This window comes from Bos indicus x Bos taurus, chromosome 5, assembly GCF_003369695.1.
Source record: "Bos indicus x Bos taurus breed Angus x Brahman F1 hybrid chromosome 5, Bos_hybrid_MaternalHap_v2.0, whole genome shotgun sequence".
NCBI classification, from domain to species: domain Eukaryota; kingdom Metazoa; phylum Chordata; class Mammalia; order Artiodactyla; family Bovidae; genus Bos; species Bos indicus x Bos taurus.
The window spans coordinates 102,417,397-102,440,226 of NC_040080.1; the positions used below are offsets into that span (position 1 = coordinate 102,417,397).

The window sequence follows — 22,830 nt, forward strand, 5'->3', positions numbered from 1 at the left end:
ACTGGATAGAGGGAAGCTGTCTCAGCAACTCATCCCATGATTGGAGCAAAGCTAGGAGGTTCTGGCCTCACCACTGCTCCCTGTAAATGTGCAGAAACCTCTTATACATGGGGAGAGCAAGGGCATGCTCTGGTTTGCACGCTTCTGCTTCTAGAAGAGCAGCTAGATGTGTGGTTCTTCCTAAGACTTCATTTGTGGGGAAGATGCAATCCCATTGTTGCTAAATAAGTGGCACCCTTCAAACCAGCTAAATGCTACTGAGACTACTGTGTGATGAACCTTAAACTAAGTTATGGGAAAGGGGTATAGAAGACACCATGTCCTATAACAGTAAATGGCAAGAACTTTGAAAAGTTGGGAGAATCAGGTTTCTCTGATGCTATAGCCACTTCACTCTCTTGCTATGGCCACTGCATTTCTTATAATGGAATTATTCTAGAAATGAGTTTATAGAATATCAGTCCTTTGTATTTGAAGATTTGGCTTCAGATAATCCTTGGCAAATGAATGATTAAAAACCATGTCTCTTTGTTATAGTCTTCTGGAAAATGCTGCTCTCAGAGCATTCATCATACATATAATACCTGGATCAATGTTTTTCTTCACTAGACTGTGAACATCACAAGGATGGGGCTCATAGCTAGTTTCCCTACCAATGCTTAGCACAATGTGGGGAGCCCAGATGCTCAGTAAAATTGGATGCTTGGATAGATGGATAGGAGGTAGGAGGAGAAAGGGATGACACAGGATGAGATGGTTGGATGGTATCAACGACTCAATGGATATGAGCTTGAGCAAGCTCCAGGAGTTGGTGATGGACAGGGAAGTCTCGTGTGCTGCAGCCTATAGAGTCACAAAGAGTCGGAGATTACTGAGTGAACTGAACTGATAGATGTACAGATGACTAGTGAAGGTAACCTACTGGGATGAAAGTTATTACACCTACTAAGTGGTTAACTTGGTCCCATTGGTTAACATCTAGCGTGATTTTATTTCATTAAGAACATTGTATTAAATTCTCTCTATATAGTGTGCTAGCCTACTTCCTAGTGGTCTAGGGGTGAAATTGCTGTCTTTCAAACTAATTATTTCAGTACTAGAGGAAAGACTGCATCTCCGAGGGCAAAGGAAAGGTAGAATGTCTCTGTAACAAACAGTGGGCTCCCCACTGTTAAGACATGTCCTCAGCTAAGTTCTCTAGGGATACATTCCATTATCCTCATAGATTAGGCATAGAATCTGGGGGTCAAAAATAGTTCTGGCTCTTCTGGAAGTCTCAGTTTCTTCAACACATGTCAAAACTGCTTCTGACTCTTGGGATAAGCTTTCCCCTCTCTTGATAGGGTCAAACCAGATCCATGCACTGGTTTTGGAAGGACCAGATCCTTCTCCTAGCCATTCTATTCCCATCATGAGAGGAGATAAGCTCTGCTTTATCTTTGCCACTTCCGTATCATTTTCTCAGATATATTTCTTCACTACATCTATTGTTTGTCTGACTCCTCCCTATAGAATGAAATTTCTGTAAGAATAGGAATCTTTGTTTACTGATAAATCCCAACCACCAAACATAGAGTATTACCTTTCACATTGTGGCTAATTCTATTCCAGGAAGTCCTGAAAAATATTTATTCACAATAAGTAGGTAACTATTTTTTCTCTGCCCAGGCACATTTCTGTGCTTTAGGAAAGAGGATTCAATTTCCAGGCTGTAGGAAACTATTACCCTGGAGAAGGAAATGGCAGTATTCTTGCCTGGAGAATCCCATGGACAGAAGCCTGGCAGGCTACAGTCCATGGGGTTGCAAGAGTCAGACACAACTTAGTGACTATACCACCACCACCACAGAAAATTACTAAACTCATTTGAATTATGTATTGAACTACTGCATCATTTATTCATTCTAAGAATATTTCAATACCTCAGAAGTTATAGTGTGATTTTTTGTAGACCTAATATTTCCTAAAATATTTCCAGGAGCATCTACCTACCAAGGTTCATATTAACCAGAACCAGGAAATTAAATCCTCTCACCTTAGACAAAAGTTAAATTACAAAGTTATAACTTTATTAAAGTCTACCTTTATGTTTTAGTGGGTACACGTGATAAACAAATTCAGGGTAGGATTATGACAGGGTTTTTTTGGTAGCAAAATATAACTATTGTTTCATATATGGCATTGTGTAATTCATGTGTAAGTTTGTGTCCAGTTAAAATAAGATAAAATCTAGGTTATTAAATGCATACACTGTGAAAATTTCTAAGGCTTCTGATCAAGGAATTGAGACCCATCATGTGGTCCATATTAAGTGGGTGAGTTGCAGCCGCAGCAGTGCTATCTAAGTTACCAGCTGTGCTCTTCCAGAATGAGGTGTTTGCCGAAAGCAATTTCCCATTAGTTAATTTGCCATTGTCTGTTATCTTTAAGGACTAAGTTCAATTATCAGGAGTCTGACATTTTTTGTCTGGACGTGTAAAACTGCCAGTTAGTCTTTTGCAATTTAAACTTTAATCTGCTAACAAATTTAAAAAAAGGTCTTGGACTCTTTTGCCAAATATTTCATTTAAATGTTGCTAAACTAGACATTTTCAAAGGTGGCCTAATCCCTCTGGTTATCATCTCTAAGTTTAGAGGCAAATAGCTATTAAAACCAAATGATAGTGCTAAGAAAAACATAGCTCAGTTAATATTTGCTCTAATTATAAGAATTTGCAAGGCATTTCTGAGTACATTTTGCATTTTCTTTGTGAGCTTGGTGGGTTCTTGTTCTTTCTCCCATGGTACGCAGTAGAGGTTAGTATACCCAAACAAAGGGTTCCTCTTAAGAAACTCCTTAAATTTTGCTAAGGGACAATTTATTCAGAACAGAGTAGCTCAAACATTGAAGCAAATGCTCATCTCCTTGATTATTTGCCATGTTATTCTAAAATGAATACCTGAAAGGATAATTTGATTTTTGTGTATTCTGAGTCACTGTCTTGGAGATGCCTTCAACAACTGACTATTTGACCACATTAAATGAAGCCTGGGTAGCTCACTTTACAAGGTCTTGCCTACATGAATATGTGTACATGACCTTTTCATTATGTCTTAAAAAACCAATGTCTCGTGTTTTTTAAATAATTTAACAAACACCTTGACTTACATATTTGAGTCAGTAAAACACAGACTAGTTTTGTGTGTGTGTGTGGATAAGACACAGAGTAAGACAACTGTTAATAGTTATAAGAGGAAAAACTGTTCACATCAGTTCTTTCTTCTTTGGGGAAAGGGGAGAGGGGTTGAGCAAGTGTCTTAAACCAGATGATGGTGACCCCTGTAACAATTTGGGTTTGGATGGGAGACTCCTCATCCTAACTGGACGCTGTCTGCTCTCATCGATGAGCATGGTACTTCTGGAAGTAAAGTTGGTTACTCCCTGCTGGCTCAGCTGGTAAAGAACCCATCTGCCAATGCAGGAGATGCAGGAGACTGGATTTGATCCCTGGGTCGGGAAGATCTCCTGGCAAAGGAAATGGCAACCCACTCCAGTATTCTTGCCTGGGAATTTCCATGGACAGACGAGCCTGGCAGGCTACGGTCCAGGGGTCACAAAGAGTCAGACATGACTGAGCACACTCATGCTTCATACTCAAGTCTTAGTTCCCAGGCCTAACATTGTTAGTCATGTCTGAGATGTCCACAGACTTTCTCTTTAAGACTTTATAAACTAAAAATGTAATCGATTAAAAAAAAATGAAGTAGGATTATGAGAAATGAGAAAATCTCATATCCACAGTTTTCAAATAATATGAGTTTTCTGTGTGGCACCCCTATGCTGAGTTCTATGCATGCCTAATTTTATGTAATCCTCACAAAAATCTGAAAAATAGTATTCTTATTGTACAGATGAGGAAAATGAAGCCCAGACAGGTTAAATACCTTAGGTGACATAATATATCTCATAACTAGAGGTACCTGACTTCAAACACAATTCTGACTCTAAAACTGCCTAACAACCCCAGACTTGGCATTTCAAGTATAACCAGTCCTTTTGGTAATTTGAATGGATCCACCCACGAGACCACCTAATCCGGCTTCCTCCTTCTAAGAGGGAATGCTCTTCCACCCTACGGCACAACCTTCCTTTCAAAGCTATTAAGATTCTTTACATATAATAAAAGATGCCCTTTCCCCTTTAATTTACATTAAACAGTAGAATACTTCTAACATTTATGATTTATGTGTATTTCCATTAAATAAATTTTCTTCTTTCTTTCTCTTTTTCTGTTTACTTCTGGACACACATAGGTGGGGCTTGTTCCCTTTAACCATCGGAATCCAGGAAGACCAGGTACCCCGAATCATGTTTCTCAAACCTGGCTCCCCTTTAGAATTATCTGGGGAGCTTGAAACAACAGCAGTAACTGAAAAGAACAACCCAACCCATCCCCCCCAAACCATTCCTATCACAACTTAGTTCAGTTCAGTCACTCAGTCCTGTCCGACTCTTTGCGACCCCATGGACTGCAGCAGGCCAGGCCTCCCTGTCCATCACCAAGTCCTGGAGTCCACCCAAACTCATGTCCATTGAGTCAGTGATGCCATCCAACCATCTCATCCCCTGTCGTCCCCTTCTCCTCCCGCCCTCAGTCTTTCCCAGCATCAGGGTCTTTTCAAATGAGTCAGCTCTTCGCATCAGGTGGCCAAAATATTGGAGTTTCAGCTTCAACATCAGTCTTTCCAATGAACACCCAGGACTGATCTCCCTTAGAATGGACTGGTTGGATCTCCTTGCTATCCAAGGAACTCTCAAGAGTCTTCTCCAACACTACAGTTCAAAAGCATCAATTCTTCTGTGCTCAGCTTTCTTTATAGTCCAACTCTCACATCCATACATGACTACTGGAAAAACCATAGCCTTGACTAGACAGACCTTTGTTGACAAAGTAATATCTCTGATTTTTAATATGCTGTCTAGGTTAGTCATAACTTTACCTCCGAGGAGTAAACGTCTTTTAATTTCATGGCTGCAATCACCATCTGCAGTGATTTTGAGCCCCTCAAAATAAAATCTGACACTGTTTCCACTGTTTCCCCATCTATTTGCAATGAAGTGATGGGACTGGATGCCATGATCTTAGTTTTCTGAATGTTGAGCTTTAAGCCAACTTTTCACTCTCTTCTTTCACTTTCATCAAGAGGCTCTTTAGTTCCTCTTCACTTTCTGCCTTAAGGGTGGTGTCATCTGCATATCTGAGGTTATTGATATTTCTCCCGGTAATCTTGATTCCAGCTTGTGCTTCATCCAGCCCAGTGTTTCTCATGATGCATTCTGCATATAAGTTAAATAAGCAGGGTGACAATATACAGCCTTGACGTACTCCTTTTCCTATTTCCTATTACCACTTAAGCCAACAGTTAAATTCATGAGTGTTAGAGCTGAGCCTTCAGTGTAATTTTCTAGCTCCAGCTTTTTATTTCAAAAATGTTCAACCTACAAAAATGTTTCAGAATAGTTTCAATGAACACCCAGCCATGTACTTTTCACCAGGATTCACCAATTTATCAATTTATTTTCTCTTTTCCCTCTATTGTACTTACATATACACAAAAAAATGTACAAACATATATTTCTGTCCTTGTTTTTGAACCATTTAAATGTTAGTTGCAAATATCATGACACGTTATCTCTAAATGCATTGACATAGATCTCCTATGTTTAACAACACTCTCAGATATAACCATGGGCTTCTAAAGTGGTGCTTGTCCCACCTACCAATGCAGAGATGCAGGTTTGATCCCTGGGTTGGAAAGATCCCCTGGAGTAGGAAATGGCAAGCTGCTCAATTATTTTTGCTGGAAAATCTCATGGACAGAGGAGTCTGATAGTCCACGGGGCCACAAAGAGTTGGATGCAGCTAAGCACACGTATACCTAACCACACTACACACAAGCATCACATATAGAAAATTTATCTACATATCCCACTATTATTGAATAATAATTTAGTATTTATCATCTATTTAGGTTATTTTTAGGCTTTGGTAAGTACAGACCTTGCTCTTGTGAACATTAAATCAAAATAGGCCACAAAGACCTAAATATGAACTAAAATTATAAAATTCTTATCAGAAACTATAGACTACTCAAACAATTCTTAGTTATGACACCAAACGGAGAAGGCAATGGCACCCCACTCCAGTACTCTTGCTTGGAAAATCCCATGGACGGAGGAGCCTGGTAGGCTGAAGTCCATGGGGTGGCTAAGAGTCGGATACAACTAAGCGACTTCACGTTCACTTTTCACTTTCATGCATTGGAGAAGGACATGGCACCCCACTCCAGTACTCTTGTCTGGAGAATCCCAGGGATGGTGGAGCCTGGTGGGCTGCTGTCTATGGGGTGGCACAGAGTCGGACACGACTGAAGTGACTTAGCAGTAGCAGTAGCAGTATGACACCAAAAGAAAAAACAAACAAGCAGAAAAATAATTAATTGGATTTCATCAAATTAGAAACTTTTGTGTTTCAAAGAATATCAAGAAAGTAAAAATGCAACCCACAGAATGAGAGAAAATATTTATATCTTTTATATAAGCATTTTATATCCAGAATATATGAAGAACTCTTGCAGCTCAGTAATATAGACAATTCCATTAGAAAATGGGGAAAGAATCTGAATATACATTTCTCAAAGATATAAAAATGGCTAAAAGATATATACACCTGAATGCAGAGTTCCAAAGAATAGTGAGGAGAGATAAAGCCTTCCTCAGTGATCAGTGCAAAGAAATAAAGAAAAACAATAAACTTGGAAAGACTAGAGATCTCTTCAAGAAAATTAGAGACAACAAGTGAACATTTCATGCAAAGTTGGGCACAATAAAGGACAAAAATGGTATGGACTTAACAGAAGCAGAAGATATTAAGAAGAGGTGGTAAAAATACATGAAGAACTATACAAAAAAGATCTTAAACCCAGATAACCAAGATGGTATGATCACTCACCAAGAGCCAGACATCCTGGAATGCGAAGTCAAGTGGGCCTTAGGAAGCATCACTACAAACAAAGCTAGTGGAGGTGGTGGTTGAATTCCAGTTGAGCTATTCCAAATCCTAAAAGATGATTCTGTTAAAGTGCTGCACTCAAAATGTCAGCAAATTTGGAAAACTCAGCAGTGGCCATAGGACTGAAAAAGGTAAATTTTCATTCCAATCACAAAGGAATGTTCCAAAGAATGTTCATACTACTGCACAATTGTACTCATCTCACATGCTAGCAAAGGAATATTCAAAATTTCCAATTCAGGCTTCAACAGTATGTGAACCAAGAACTTCCAGATATTCAAGTATTTAGAAAAGGCAGAGGAATCAGAGATCAAATTGCCAACATCTGTTGAATCATAGAAAAAGCAAGAAAATTCCAGAAAAATACCTACTTCTGCTTCATTGACTACACTAAAGCCTATGACTGTGTGGATCACAACAAACTGTGGGAAATTCTTCAAGAGATGGGAATGCCAGACCACCTTACCTGCCCTCTGAGAAATCTGTATACAGGTCAAGAAGCAACAGTTAGAACTGGACATGGGACAACAGACTGGTTCCAAATTGGTAAAGGAGTACCTCAAAGCTGTTTGTTGTCACCTTGCTTATTTAACTTATATGCAGAGTATATCATGCAAAATGCCAGGCTGGATGAAGCACAAGCTGGATCAAGATTGCCAGGAGAAATATCAATAACTTAAGATATGCCAGTGACATCACCCTTACGTCAGAAAGGGAAGAAGAACTAAAGAGCCTTTTGATGAAAGTGAAAGAGGAGAGTAAAAAAGCTGGCTTAAAACTTAACATTCAAAAAACTTTAAGATCATGACATCTAGTCCCATCACTTCATGGCAAATTGATGGGGAAACAGTGACAGTTTTATTTTCTTTGACTGCAAAATCACTGCAGATGGTGACTGCAGCCATGAAATTAAGACACTTACTCCTTTGAAGAAATGCTATGACCAACCTAGACAGCATACTAAAAAGCAAAGACATTACTTTATCAACAAAGATCAGTCTAGTCAAAGCTATGGTTTTCCAGTTGTCGTGTATGGATATAAGAGTTGGACCATAAAGAAAGCTGAGCGCTGAAGAATTGATGCTTTTTGAATATGGTGTTGGAAAAGACTCTTGAGAGTCCCTTGGATACCAAGGAGATCAAACCAGACAATCCTAAAATAAATCAGTCCAGAATGTTCATTGGAAGGACCGATGCTGATGCTGAAACTCCAATACTTTGGCCACCTGATGTGAAGAAGTGATTCACTGGAAAAGACCCTGATGCTGGGAAAGTTTAAAGGCAGGAGGTCAAGGGGACAACAGAGGATGAGATGGTTGGACGACATCACCAACTCGATGCACATGAGTTTGAGTAAGCTCTCGGAGTTGGTGATGGACGGGGAAGCCTGGCATGCTACAGTCCATTGGGTCACAAAAAGTCAGACACAACTGAGCAACTGAACTGAATAAGCTCATGCAAAGATGCTCATTGTAACTCACCATTAGATCAATGTAAGTCAAAACCATGAGGTATCACTCCTATCTACTCAGATGGTTTAATCAAATAGATAATAAGAAGATTTGACAAGAATATGGAGATATTGGAATCTTCATACATTTCAGATAGGAATGTAGATGATGCAATTTTGGAAAACAGTTTGGCAGTTCCTCAAAAGAGTAAACATAGATCACTAAGTGTGCATATGTAAGTTGCTTCAGTCATTACAGCTCTTCCTGAGACTAAGTATTGTAGCGCACCACGTTCCTCTGTCCATTAGATCCCCCAGGCAAGAATACTGGAGTAGGTTTCCATGCCCTCCTCTAGGGGATCTTCCCGACCCAGGGATCGAACCCATGTCTCTTATGTCACCTGAATTGGCAGGTGGGTTCTTTACCACTAGAGCCACCTAGGAAGCCCCTAGAATCACCATATGTCCTACTTACTCACTTCTAAGTATATCCAAGAAATGTGAAAACATATGTCCTAATGAAACTTGTACAACAATAAATATTCATACTAACATTATTTAAAACAACTAAAAAAGTGGAAATAAACCAAGTGTCCATCATTTGATGAATGGAAAAATTATGGTATATGCACACAGTGAAATATTATTTGACTATTATAAAAACACTGTGAGAGGACTTCCCTGGTGGTCCAGTGGCTAAGACTCAGCACTCTCAATCCAGGGGACCCAGGTTTAATCCATGGTCAGGGAACTAGATCCCATATGCAGCAACTAACGATCCTTCATGCTGCAACAAAGAGCATGTGTGGCCAAACAAATAAACAATTTAAAAGCACAGCACTATGGTAAGTTGAAGAAGTCATGTACAAAGGACTACATACTGTATGATTTCATTTATATGAAATATCCAAAACAGGCAAATCCATAGAAACAGAAAGTATACTAGTGTTTGTACAGCTGGAGACATCGGGCAGACATGAACGGTAACTGCTAATAGGTATGGGTTTCTTTTTTGAGGGGATCAGATATCCTAAAATTGATCATGGCAATATTTGCATACCTCTATGAATATACTAAAAACATGTTTAAATGTGTGAATTGTATAGTATGTGAATCTCAAGAAAGCTTTTAAAAAATGGGACTAACATTTACTGTTTTGAGTGTTCAGTGAAGCTTTTCTTTGCAGCTAATGACAAGTCTTGGGAATAGGTATTTAGAATAGCTGAAAAGTTCTGTTTAAAGCCATCTTTTTCCTTCAGAATTTCTAACTAGTGCTCTCTCTTCACTGATGCCGTGAGACTTTTTTTCAAAAATGACATATTCTTTAACAAGAGTCTAGAAGTGGAGGAAGCAAAAATTTTCAATAAAAATTCTTAACTACCGACATACTCTATCATGCATGTGAATTCAGACCATTCCAATGTAAACCCCAGTAGCACTTTTTCTAATCCCATGTGTATTTGTTTCCTGTTACTGCTGTAACAAATTACCCCTAACCAAGTGGCTTCAACAACTCAATTCTATTAGCTTGTAGTTTAGGAATTCGATGAAATCTCTCTGAATTAAAATTAAGTTGTCTCCAGGGCTGCATTCCTTCTGGAGATTCTGAGGGAGAACCTGTTTACTTATCTTTTCCAGTTTCTAGAGGTCTTCATTATTTCTTGGTTCACGTACCCTTTCTTGAAGTTCAGAATCAGCAATGGGTAGTCAAGTCCTTCTGATACTGCATTACTCTGACCTAGCTTCCACTGTCACACCTGTTCCTCTGCAACTTGTCTATTTCCAAAGGACCACCTGAATAATCAAGGATAATTTGCTAATATTGAGGTTGGCTGATTAGCTGTCTTAATTCCTCCTTCCTGTATAACCTAGTGTGTACACAGGTTTCAGCAATAAAAACTTGGACATCTTTGGGAGGGCATTATTCTGCCCATTACAACCTTTTCTAGGAGTGTGTATAAATCAAGGTGATGGAAAAAGCCTTATGGGTTCCTGGTGGTTTGATTATTCAGCAAAAGAGGATTTCTCTTTTGGGCAATGTGCTATATAGAAAATGTTGGCATGAGTAAAGGGTTGTTGTTCAGTTGCTAGGTCAGTTCCAGCTTTTTGTGACCCCATGCACTGCAGCATGCCAGGCTTTCCTGTCCACCTTTATTTTGTAAAGTAGAGAAAAGGCTATTATGGACTGAGACCTGTTCTCGGGCAATTTTAGGTGAAATAGATGTAGAAATTAAGAATTTGGAATACAATTGATTGCTTTCAGGGCTTCCCTGGTGGCTCAGATGGTAAGAATCTGCCTGCAGTGTGGGAGACCTGGGTTTGATCCCTGGGTCACAAAGATCCCCTGGAGAAGGGAAAGGCTACCCACTCCAGTATCCTTACCTGGAATAATTCCATGGACAGGGGAGCCTGACAGGCTTTCAAATTATTCTGGTGGCAAAACCGCTAAAAGGCTTCCTATGACCCTGGACCCCAGGTAGATGATCCTTGATTTGGGGCATTGGTTTCCAGTCTTGACTGATTTTGCAATTATCTGAGACATTTGAAAAATAGCATCAGATTTCCAGGCTTTAATCTCAACCTTCAGAATCAGAAGTTTGGAAAACAGAGACAGAAAAGATGATTTGAATAATTTCTTCAGTTGATTCTGATATTTAGCCAGATTTGATAACTATTGGCTTGAAAAATAAAGAGACTTGAATAAGTAACGATCAAAGATGTATGTGTTCACTAGCTTTTTCTATTATTTGCTGGTTAGTTTTGAAGGTTACAGAACATTTAAATATGACCTAGAGCTTTGTTCAGTCTGACCTATGTGGAGCCAATAGAGAAATCTGAAGGTATTATTCTTACTTCCAAGTCATCAACCCCCAACCACAGAAAATTAGAACCTCTGGATTTCCCCTCCCCCCTTTAAACGTGTATACTCTGACATTATAAGTTATGTCTTATATGAGTTTACCTTTGTTAAATAGTCATAATGTGATTAACTAAGTTATTCTTATCCCATAGATGTAATCGAAGAATACAGTAATGCTTGTGATCACTTTGTGTTTATACCAAAGTATGATATATACCCAAATGTGGTTATAATTACTATCTAAAGTCTATGAATTAGCACATTTTCCACATCTTACCAGCAAAATGCTGATTTTTATAAGTTAGTTTAATAACCTTTCTAGAAACGAGACGTCTTTTAACAAAAGTATGCAGTTAATCAAGAGGACAATAGTTAATCATTGAACATGTGCCAAAAGGTATATCTTGAAGACTAAAATGTTGCCTTTTCTCTATAGATATCATTCTACAGAAAGAAACTCAGGAAGGAATTCCACCCCCAACCCAGAGTCAGGAACCTCTAAAACCTCAGGAGAATATATCACGACCCATTCACCATCCTTTAGTTTTAAAAACTAACTTTGAGGAAGAGGAGGAGGAAGAAGGTGAACAAAATGGTGAATAAACCTTTTGTCACATTTATAGTGCACATTCAAAAACTTCATGATATTTTCTGCATACTTGTTTAACTTTTAGAAGTTTATAATATATAAGACATATTTTGGTGAGAAAATAGCTTTAATTTTATTAAATATATTAAATTCATTATGTTCTAATTTGTTCGACATCTACACATATATTTATGATTGTTTGGATTGAAAGTTTTTTGTTGTATGATGGCTAGAAGACAGATCTCATGTTTAAATATGCACAGTTGCTTGTAAGTATACTAATAACATGTTTTATTTGTGTATAAATTAACATTGATAATATGATTTATATAATCATATAAATTTATATATAACATTGTCTGTTTATATGTAACAACATTGATATACATAAGTGTCAATCTATCTGTCTCACATTTAATCCTTGAAGCTATAGAGATCAGTAGAGTAGTTTGTAATGTGTAAACCATTATCATCTGCATTATCCCAGTAATCCTTGCCAGCATAAAGAAGACTAGAACCCAGGTCTTACACTGTAGTCCATCTTATTCCTCCCATATCACCACAGCACTGCAGTACCAATAAGTATGTACAAACAAGTTAAACATCCAGAGAAATAAACTAAGTCTGTCTCTGCCCTGGAATTTGTCATTGTATGGAGACTCAGAATGTGGGCACATTGAAAAGACTGAAATGTTACATTTTTTTCTGTAGCTATCTTACTACAGAAAGATAATTAATAGGGAATTCCACCTCTGATCTAGAGTCAGAACCCCCTGAAACCTCAGGAGGATATATTACAACCCACTCATCATCCTTTAATTTTAAAACTAACTTTGAGGAAGAATAGGAAAAAGGAGATGTGCCACTTTTTGCTGTTTACCTCTGTCTCCTATCTCAACATCCTCCTTCTCCAGACAAACATAATCTCAAATGTGAACCTATATGTCCAGCCTCTCATCTCAAGACACATATAATGTACAGTCATTTTTCTCTTGACTGATTCTTTCTAAAACATAAAATATAGCAATAAGAAACATTTGTTAGTACACAAATTATTGACTTTAAATATTTTTAAAACAGTAATCCATTTATGAGGACAATGTGTGGGATTTTTCATTCTGGTTTATAAATTTTCAGATTATTTGGCTTTGGGACAATTTAATTTAAAAAAAATATATCCTATAGATGCTTCTAGTTTATGGACAAAGACTCCTGAAGAAATTGAAGAAAAAAGAGCAATAAAGGAGATGTGTTATAAATCTGGTAAGAAATCAAACATTTGTATATTTTCTAATATTTGATGTGAGAAGTGCACTAACCATTGATTTTCTTGTGGGAGATTAGGTGAATACTACAGAGTTCATACTCCTTCAGATATTTCATCATCTAAAAGCATAGCCTCTATAGTGGAAAAAGAGATAGAAAAGTCTTTGGAAAGTGGCAGTGAATTGCAAGAAGGTAAGGAATGAAAAGGAAGCTTTTCAAGGTGGTGAATACTTGGTGTGATAGGCTGTGGATTATTAAGTGTGCACTGGAGTTAAATGACAAATAATACATCAGAATTGAGAGTGAGAAGGAAGTGATTTTATTGCATAACCTAAATTTAATATGAAAAGCTGCTATTAATGTAATCATATTTTCCCAGAGGAACCACAGAATGAATAGACTACATAAACCATGGTGACACTACATACCCCATGCAGTCATTCTGTAAATAACTTGGTTTTACCACTTCATTTGTCTATGAAAATAAATCTCCCTGTAAAACAAATGTAGATTTTTTTTTTCATAAGTAGAATGGACAAATTAGCCCTAGAAGGACAAAAGGGAGATCACGGAATAATGTTAGTGGCAGGACAAGGGTATATTTGTTCATTGAATGAGTGCTTCCTGTGTACCAGCCAATTTCAAGGGCAACACAGGTGAATAAATATAAGGCTGTGCCTTTTATGGGTCTTATGTTCTGGTGAATCTGACTTTTCTGTTGGTGAATGTTTTGCTCTTGAAGGCAAGATAAAAAGAACATTGTTTTCTGGATATAAAACAAGGAACTCAGAGAAAAATCCATGGATGCCATGGGTTTAAGTAGTTTTCTTGCCTCTGGGATGAGCTTAAACAAAAAAACCTTTATAGCAGTAAGCGAAATCAGAATTCTTTCCTCCTCTTAGGTACCAAAAAAATAGTTGGAAAAGATTCCCAGGATCAAGATGAATATAAGATAAAGAGTAGAATGTCTGTCTTGCAAGTATGTGTGGCAAGCCATTTAAACATATATGGCAGTAGGTGGCAGCAACATACTGTCAAACGGTAGAACAGTCGAAAAACCCAAGCTGATAGGTGGGGGCCATCCAGTGAAGGACAGATTGTCCGAATTACACAGACAAGGGCTTCCCAGGTGGCGCCAGTGGTAAAGAACCTGCCTGCCAACGCGGGGCACACGGGAGACATGAGCTTGATCCCTGGGGAGTGGAGATCCCCTGGAGAAGGAAATGACACAGACAAGAAAAACAAAGCAAGGGCAAACATGTTAGCAATGAGTATTAAAAATGTCAGATAGAAAGACAGTTATATGCGTTTTCACTTTACATTATGGTTTTAAAAAGCTTTTTATTTTTAAATAATTCCAGTTAATTCATGAACCTTCTTTACCCAGACTTCCCCAAATATTGGCACTTTACACATTTGATTTTTTCATTCCCTTCCTCTCTCTCTCTCAATATACACATTGTTGTTATTTTTTTTCAAATTGTTTGAGAGTAAGTTGCAGGCGTACATAACTCTCACACAAATGTGGTATAAATACCAATATCAGAAGATTACTAGTGATATTATTTACAAACCTAAAAAAAAGTTTCACTAATTGTGCCATTAATGTTCTTTATACTAAAATGAAATCTACCTTATTTAGAATCCAGTTCAGAATCACAAGTTATATCAGATTACCATAGCTCCTTTATTCTCCTTTTAATATTTTATTTTAGGAGAAAATTATCTAAAAATGTATAAAGAGAATGGAGAGACTTTAATTATCAGTATAATTAGCATTTTTCAATCAGTGAAGTGAGTGAAGTGAAGTTGTTTAGTCGTGCCTGACTCTTTGCAACCTCATGGACAGTAGCCTGCACCAAGCTCCTCTGTCTGTGGGATTTTCAAGGCAAGAGTACTGGAGTGGGTTGCCATTTCTTTCTCCAGGGAATCTTCCCAACCCAGGGATTGAACCCAGGTCTCTCACAGTGTAGATAGACGCTTTACCGTCTGAGCCACCAGGAAGTAGATCCTAATACATTTTACTCAGTTTATTCATGGTGAGTAGATAAAAACAAAAGAAATATTATAAAATTCATTATATGTCACATCAACTAAATTAAATATATATACATTATAGCATTAGATTGCTCACATTTTTTAACTGCCACTTGTTACGTTATCCACATAAGAAAATAAACTTCCCTTCTGCTTTCCTGATTATTATAAATTGGCTTAAAATGTATGTAACTATAATTTTATTGTTCATGAAATCACTGGACAAACAATACTTCGATTAACTTTTAGATTCTTTACTATCATCATAAATTCTCTCAGAAACTTAGATAAGCACCTAATGGTTTCTTGAGTGATTTCTTTTTTTTTTTAAATTTTTAGGGGATGGTCTGACAGTTCCAACAAAATTCAGCCTATTTGAAAGGCAAGGTGAAATAAAAGCATCATTGGACAGGAAACCAAGGACTGACATTGCTGCTTTTGAAAATGGAGGTTAGTTAATTTATTACTGATTGATTCTGAGTATATCACCATAAAATACATAGTTCTGAGTTTTTTCTCTCATAAGCAACTTGTTTCATCAATGTCTCTTTGATATTTTATCACTGACTTTGGATAAGCTCCTTGAGGCCAGGAATTGTGTATAATCAGTTGCTCTCTGCAGTAGAATTCCTGGCACATGCAGTACACTTTGTAAATATTTGTGGAACAAATGGCTTTGTGCTTAAACAGTTGAACGGCGATTACATGTATAGAGACGTTGTTTATAAAATGCACAGGTGACCGGAAGCTAACATGCTGGGACAGTGAGTCGAATGTAAAGAGGCAAAGGCAAACTGTGATAAACGTAGCCTCTTGCAGTTAAGTCCAAGACGTAACTGGTAGGTTTTCTTCAAGTTGGGAAAGACTTGGTATGATACAGATTGTGAGGGAAAAATAAATGCTTTTGTTGGCCACAAAGTTTCAAAATGATTAAGTAACTTGTGTCAGCTACCAGATAGCTAAGATAAACTTACATTGCATTATTAGGAGTACTAAAGAAAAATAATTAAATGCAATAAGTCATTTAAAATATTCAGTAGACTATCTGACATATAGAAAGATGCTGTATAAAAGTCATCTATTATTGTATTAGTTCCACTGATTTCTATACAGGGTAGTCCATATTTGAGAATTATTTTTAAACAAGGATACTTGAAAACAAGTATTCTATGTTAAGAAACAGAAACTTGTATGGTGAAGATCTGAAATTAAGTATTTAAGTACATTTTAAAGCACCTGTGGATATTTATCCTGGAAAATAGATCTTTAGGGAATATGAAAACTGCTTTCATACACTTGAGGATATTATATGGAAAGCAATTATATTTATTGAGTATCTCTAAAGTGTGGTAACGGAGAAGGCAATGGTACCCCACTCCAGTACTCTTGCCTGGAAAATCCCATGGATGGAGGAGACTGGTAGGCTGCAGTCCATGGGGTTGAGAAGAGTCGGACACGACTGAGTGAGTTCACTTTCTCTTTTCACTTTCATGCATTGGGGAAGGAAATGGCAACCCACTCCAGTGTTCTTGCCTGGAGAATCCCAGGGACGGGGGAGCCTGGTGGGCTGCCATCTATGGGGTCGCACAGAGTCGGACACGACTGAAGTGACTTAGCATAGCATAGCAAAGTGTGGTAAAGATTGTTAGATGGAAAACTGTGTTGACTGAATTTTCTGACAATTACCTATAAGTGTACATACTGAATATTCATATACATATATATTAATCAAAACATATATGATACGTATAGAGATGGCAATAGTATCACTGAGAAGTATTTAAATAGTGTTTCAGAGGAGGAGTATGCTGTATTGAAAGATAGCTTTGTACAATTGTCCGCCATTGTTGCCACTGACAGTAAGTTATTGTCCTAGGAGGTGACTGCTATGTTCCACAGAGAATCATATTTCTTGGAGTAGATGAAAATGAAGCTTTAACTGAAGAGAAAGAAAGCACCATATCAAAATGTTCAAATGCTAAAGGTAATGAGCCAGTCTATATTTTGATCCATTTGTGATTTGTATAAATAAGTAACAAACGTAAAATTTGATTGTGTTATACAGTTGTAGAAACCAATACAAGAGACAAGGTAATAAATAAAAATACACACCAAAATATACTGGATAGGAGTCAGGGTCCCTCCGTATCCAGTCCTGGCTCTGTCACTAATTATTCTCCTGTAGAGCTTTATCTTTCTTACCTTCAGTTTCCTTATGGGAGAAACTAGCCTGTTGGACTACACAATTGCTGAGAGTCCTCCTGGCTCTAAAGTCATTGGTTCTCTCCAATGGTAATATCCAGCTCTCTTTAGTTTTTTTTTTTTTTCTCCCAGCTTCTAATATTCAGTGTGATTGAATTTTCTTAGAAAGCTTTTGTGAAGATATATATACTGAGAAGAGTACTAATCTCATGCTGACTTCCCGCTTTAGGATTATTACTAACTGTAGTCTGAGAATAATCCAGAGACATGTTAATATTGTACATTTTCTATAGGTTTATGCTGCCTCTACCTTGCTAAGAATCCCCCAGCTGGGACCTTGGCTGGGCAGCTCTCTAAGCCACAGACAGAATAGCTGTCCTGTAATTAGAAGACTTCACCTATTCTCCATATACGTGTTAACCAATTTTATCTACTGTCTTCTCCATCATTAAATAAATATTCTCAAAGACAGGGAAAGACATGTGATCAAACTCTTCCTATGGAAAACAATATGTAAATCTCTCCTCCTCTCTTTTGTTCAGTCCATCAAAAAACACACCTCTAACTTCACAAATAACAGTAGCCATCATTCGCGTGTGGCTGTTAACACTGAAGTTAATCAAAATTAAATACAATTTTAAAATTCAGTTTTTCAGTTGCACTAGCCATATTGCATGTGCTCGGTATTCACATGTGACCAGTGGCTATCGTTTCAGATGGCACAGAATGTTTCCATCATTGTAGAAAGCTTTGTTGGATTGTTCTGCTCCAAAGCCTAGAACAAGTGAAGTGTTTTACAGATATTTCTTCATCCTTGGTTTAAATTTGCATACTTGGAACTTGCCAGACGGTCCATGGCTAAGACTCCGTGCTCCCAATGCAGGGGGCTTGGGTTCAAACCCTGGTCAGGGAACTAGATCCCATATGCTGCATCAAAGATCCCATGTGCTGCTACTAAGACCAGGCCAGCCAAATAAGTAAATGAAATCAGTAATTTTTTTTAATTGGCACATTTGATATAAAATTGATAACCCTTTTTTTAAAAACAATTTTTTTTGTATGGAGGTATTAAAAATATTGCCACAAATACATATTTACCTATTGAAGATAATGGCTGTATTTCAAATTTTTAATGTTTTGATACTGACAGATTTGGAGGACTCAATGTGCTAACTAGGGAATTGCAGTGGTGGGTTCTAAAAATTAATATGCATATATATTTTTTAAAGAGCATAGATGGGCATATATATGCCCATCATATAATGCTTGCAAAGTGAAATACCAACAGAAATACTTCTTTTTTTTTTATTAATACTGACATTTTATTTTCTTAATTTGCTTTAAAAGATAACAAGGACAGCCCTCATCCAAAGCGTTCCCTAACTACCCGACTAGTACCTACAGCGCATGTATTAAATGCTACTGAGAATATCAGTATGAAGTGCAGAGAGGACCTTTCTTCAAGTGAGACATTAGCTCTATCACTTTTTGGCCTTAGATATATTTGTCTTATCATGGATTTGTTTTGCTTACTTGAAATAGAATTTTTAAAAAGAAAGAAAAAAGGATGGTTTGAAAATTATTCAAGATTAAGAATTAAAGACACAATAGTCTTCTACTAACTCTGACAATGAATTGTGATGTGGGTCCTAGTAAATTAAATACTTTCCCATTAGTTTAATTTAGGTATTAAAATTGATAATATAATACTACATTCTTAGAAGATCCATTAGTATGATATTTTAAATTTAACCTGTTGTGGGATTCATTGACATATTTTTTAAATTATCTTTCTTTTTTTTAAATTTTTCTTGATTTTGCTTCTCCTTGCCATTTAGTACTCTAAGCCTCTTCTCTTGATACAATCAAGACTCATGAATCTTCTTTCCCTCCCTCCTTCCTTCCTATTTCATTTGTTGAACCCCTGTAATATTCTTCAACCCCAGCTGGGCAACGAAGAGAACCATGGTTTACCTCAGAGGAGCTTAGTTCAGTGACACTTGTGAAAAATATAGTTTCCAAATTCTAGGAAGGGGAGCATGCGAGTAAGGATGGAGCATGATGTTTGGAGAGGAGGCAGTGAATCAGGGCTTCACTGAACGCTTCCTGCTTAAGCTGAAGATGGGAGCTAGGGCAAAGAGAGATTTATTAGCCCACTATAGAGAGCTAATGCAATCTACATAGTGATTTTGATATTCATTTTTACTCTGGAGAAATGTACCTTAGAAATTCTTGGAAAATTGAGCCTGCACATAAAATTTTCCGTGTTAAAACAAGCAAGCAAGAAGTGAATAACTTAGTAATATTAGCACTTACAAATTTTGATTATTGAGTCTTGTTTCACCAAACTATCCATGACCCCAGCTTAGAACAATAAGATAATATTCACTAAAAGTATTTTACACTAATCCAACTTCTTAAGAAGTAGTAGTTTTGGCTTAAAAAGTAAAGAAAGATTTATGTTCACAATGACAATTCTAAAACTACTAAAAATAACATTATAATGAGATATATAATTATATTTGGATTGTAATTTTATGTTCTTTAAAAGGATCCACATATTCCTTTGGACGAAAAGCATCTTTCCTCCAAAGGAGTGTTACTTATTGAAAGTTTTCTCATCAATCAATTTGATGAGAAAAATCAAGATAGAATCTTTTTGGTACTTAAAAATAAATCACCATTTGTTCTAGAAAGTAAAGTATTAGGGTGGTACATTTCTTTCCTCCTTGCTTGACATGTGAATGCACAGATATGTAATTAGTACCTACAGTAATTTTCAGATGAAAGCATCTCCTTAAAAACTGTAAAAATTTGTAACTTCTTTAAGTGAATGATGTCCATCCAGTGATGAAGCCTCATTTTAAAGGTGTGAAAAAAAGAAAATGGATATATGACGAACCAAAGAACTTTCCTGACCCAGGGATGCAGAGAGGTAAAGTGTCTCTATATTTGGTATTCCTGAATTATAATTTGAAAATAGAGTAAATAATATTTTCTAGCCAACAAACAAGGCACTATCATGCACCATGTATTTGAGATGTCAATTCCTATAAACCTAGTTCTTTCAGCTTACATTATCTTCCATCGTGCTATTAAACATTTAAAGCACAGTGCATTAATTACAGGTGTGAAACCAGATTGCTTCATCCCTTGTTCCCTTTCCCCTTTCCTTTATTATAGCAGTACAGGCTTCAAATCCCAAAAATAAAATGAGTTACCATCGGAATAATAAAAACAAAAATTCTGAGAATGCATCCTATATCCATGTTCAGAGAGATGCTGTCAGAACTGTCTCATTGAATGCACCTCCTCACGGCAGGCCTCCACACGGGTCCTACAATAAAGCTGATGTTAACAAGGAACCCAAATTCAAGCTCTGTTCAGGTGAGGTTCTACACTTACATAACTGTTGATTCATGTCTGTGATTTGCATCCCTGTGGGACCAGCTAATCTTAGCTTCTCCCCACCCCTTCCCTTTCCAGGCCATCACCACCATAACATCTTAGAAAACTAGTGAGAGGATTTTGTCCATGTGTAGGAGTACACATGGTTTAAAGGACATTGGAGAGAACGTGTTAGGTGCAGATAGCTTGTCACTGACCCTCTCTAGAGTTTTGTCTCAGAGCACTGCACTTTGTTCCCCCTGGATGGCTTTATTTCACTCTTGAGGATTGTTTTTGAATGGTTGACATTTTCTTGTTCCACCAGCTGCATTGTTCTGTTATCACTTTTTGGCTACTGCCTTGGTTTTTCTTTAGGCCTTCATGATTACTTTCTGAAAAGGTTAGTTTGGGGGTTAACTGCAGTATTTTTGACAACCGCTCATCTCTCCCATCCATGTCCAGACTGCTTTTAAATCATTCCATCATGTAATAGGCCAAGTCATAGTGTATGTGTCAGGAAGTACAAGGCCCTGAGGGAGGAGGGAACCAGATTTATTTTTGAATCCCTTGTCTCAGATGAATTTGGTTCTTTTAAAGCTGGGTTTTGATTTTCTCAATTTAACAAAAGGTCACTCATCTCCCTGTAATTTTGTTTGTATTTGCCTGTTTTTGCCTCTAGTCAGTGGAATTCTGATTGTTGTATACTTCTTGAAGCATAAGTAAAAAACTCTGTGTCTATCTTTGGTCCTTCTTTTACAATTTACATAGAAGCTAGCTTTTAAATTATTTTTCTTCTGTTTGTTTTCAAATAGAATCTGTATGGATTTATATACATGATTTTATTTATATTTACTACTGTTGTTGTTGTTTAGTTGCAAAGTCATGTCCAACTCTTTTTGCGACCCCATCGGAGAAGGCAATGGCACCCCACTCCAGTACTCTTGCCTAGAAAATCCCGTGGATGGAGGAGCCTGGTAGGCTGCAGTCCATGGGGTCGCTGGGAGTCGGACATGACTGAAGCGACTTAGCAGCAGTAGCAGCAGCATGGACTGTAGCCTGCCAAGCTCCTCTGTCCATGGGATTTCCCAGGCAAGAATAAAGCCCTTTACTTCTATTATCATTTTATTATTATTTTACTGTGAGTGGACATTTGTGAAGAATACAGTGACTACCGGACAGTTAGATGCGATTGTCTAGATTTGTATTTGGGGGGCCTCAGACCTTCCTTTCCTTCTTTCCTTCTCTCCTTCCTTTCTTTAGTTCTGCAAATATTAGCAGAATTATATGTAAAATCACAGGAAAGCCAGACAATGAAATATTTTGATCACGTACATGTATCATACTTTAGCTTAGCCTCATGGGAGCAATTCTTATTTGAGGAACTGAACAGCCAATTAAGAGATGTGTAACCACGGTCATTGATAACTTAAATGGTCTTAATAAGCTTACTTGTATCCCTGATTCCTTACCCTTGAAATGGTAAAATGAATTACTTAGAGACTAGCTTCACCTCTGAGAATAATAACTTTGAAATACGCCTGGAATATGATTTTAACATTATAAAATATTTAATTCCTGTTTCCTTTTTCTCTCAGATAAATATATGTCAACATCATATAATGGTTCAGCGTGGCAAAAAAGAATTCCTTTTTCAAAAACGTATTCAAAAAATGAAAAGATATATACAGGTAAATATTTACTAGTGGTTTTAATGTATCATATAACTCTAAAATGAATGACAAGTTTTAAGCTCAAGGAACATATTTTAGAAAATTTTCATGATATATATGAATATAATTACTTGGAGTTTAGAAGAGATCTCACCGACTAGCAATTTTTTTTTTTGCCTTTTATTTATATATTTAATTGGAGGATAATTGCCTTACAATGCTGTGTTGGTTTAATTTTACCTTTTTTTAAATTAGGTTTTTCTTTGCTTATTTTTATTTTATCAGAAGTCTTTTGATATATTTCTCTCCTTAGCCAG

The 22,830-nt window shown here is 37.1% G+C and overlaps 1 protein-coding gene across 3 annotated transcripts in view; it reads left to right on the top strand.

The window, feature by feature from the left end:
* Positions 1 to 22,830, top strand: part of C5H12orf50 (chromosome 5 C12orf50 homolog) — a 29,609-nt gene that overhangs the window by 3,184 nt on the left and 3,595 nt on the right. Inside the window, exons 3-11 of one of the 3 annotated variants that reach the window (XM_027543654.1) lie at positions 11,799 to 11,957; positions 13,137 to 13,214; positions 13,296 to 13,409; positions 15,594 to 15,704; positions 17,131 to 17,238; positions 18,804 to 18,920; positions 20,287 to 20,391; positions 20,640 to 20,843; positions 22,439 to 22,531. In XM_027543654.1, the coding sequence (XP_027399455.1) occupies positions 11,799 to 11,957; positions 13,137 to 13,214; positions 13,296 to 13,409; positions 15,594 to 15,704; positions 17,131 to 17,238; positions 18,804 to 18,920; positions 20,287 to 20,391; positions 20,640 to 20,843; positions 22,439 to 22,531 (1,089 nt within the window). The remainder of the gene's footprint in view (positions 1 to 11,798; positions 11,958 to 13,136; positions 13,215 to 13,295; positions 13,410 to 15,593; positions 15,705 to 17,130; positions 17,239 to 18,803; positions 18,921 to 20,286; positions 20,392 to 20,639; positions 20,844 to 22,438; positions 22,532 to 22,830) is intronic. The other 2 variants (XM_027543656.1, XM_027543657.1) reach the window with 2 other exon arrangements.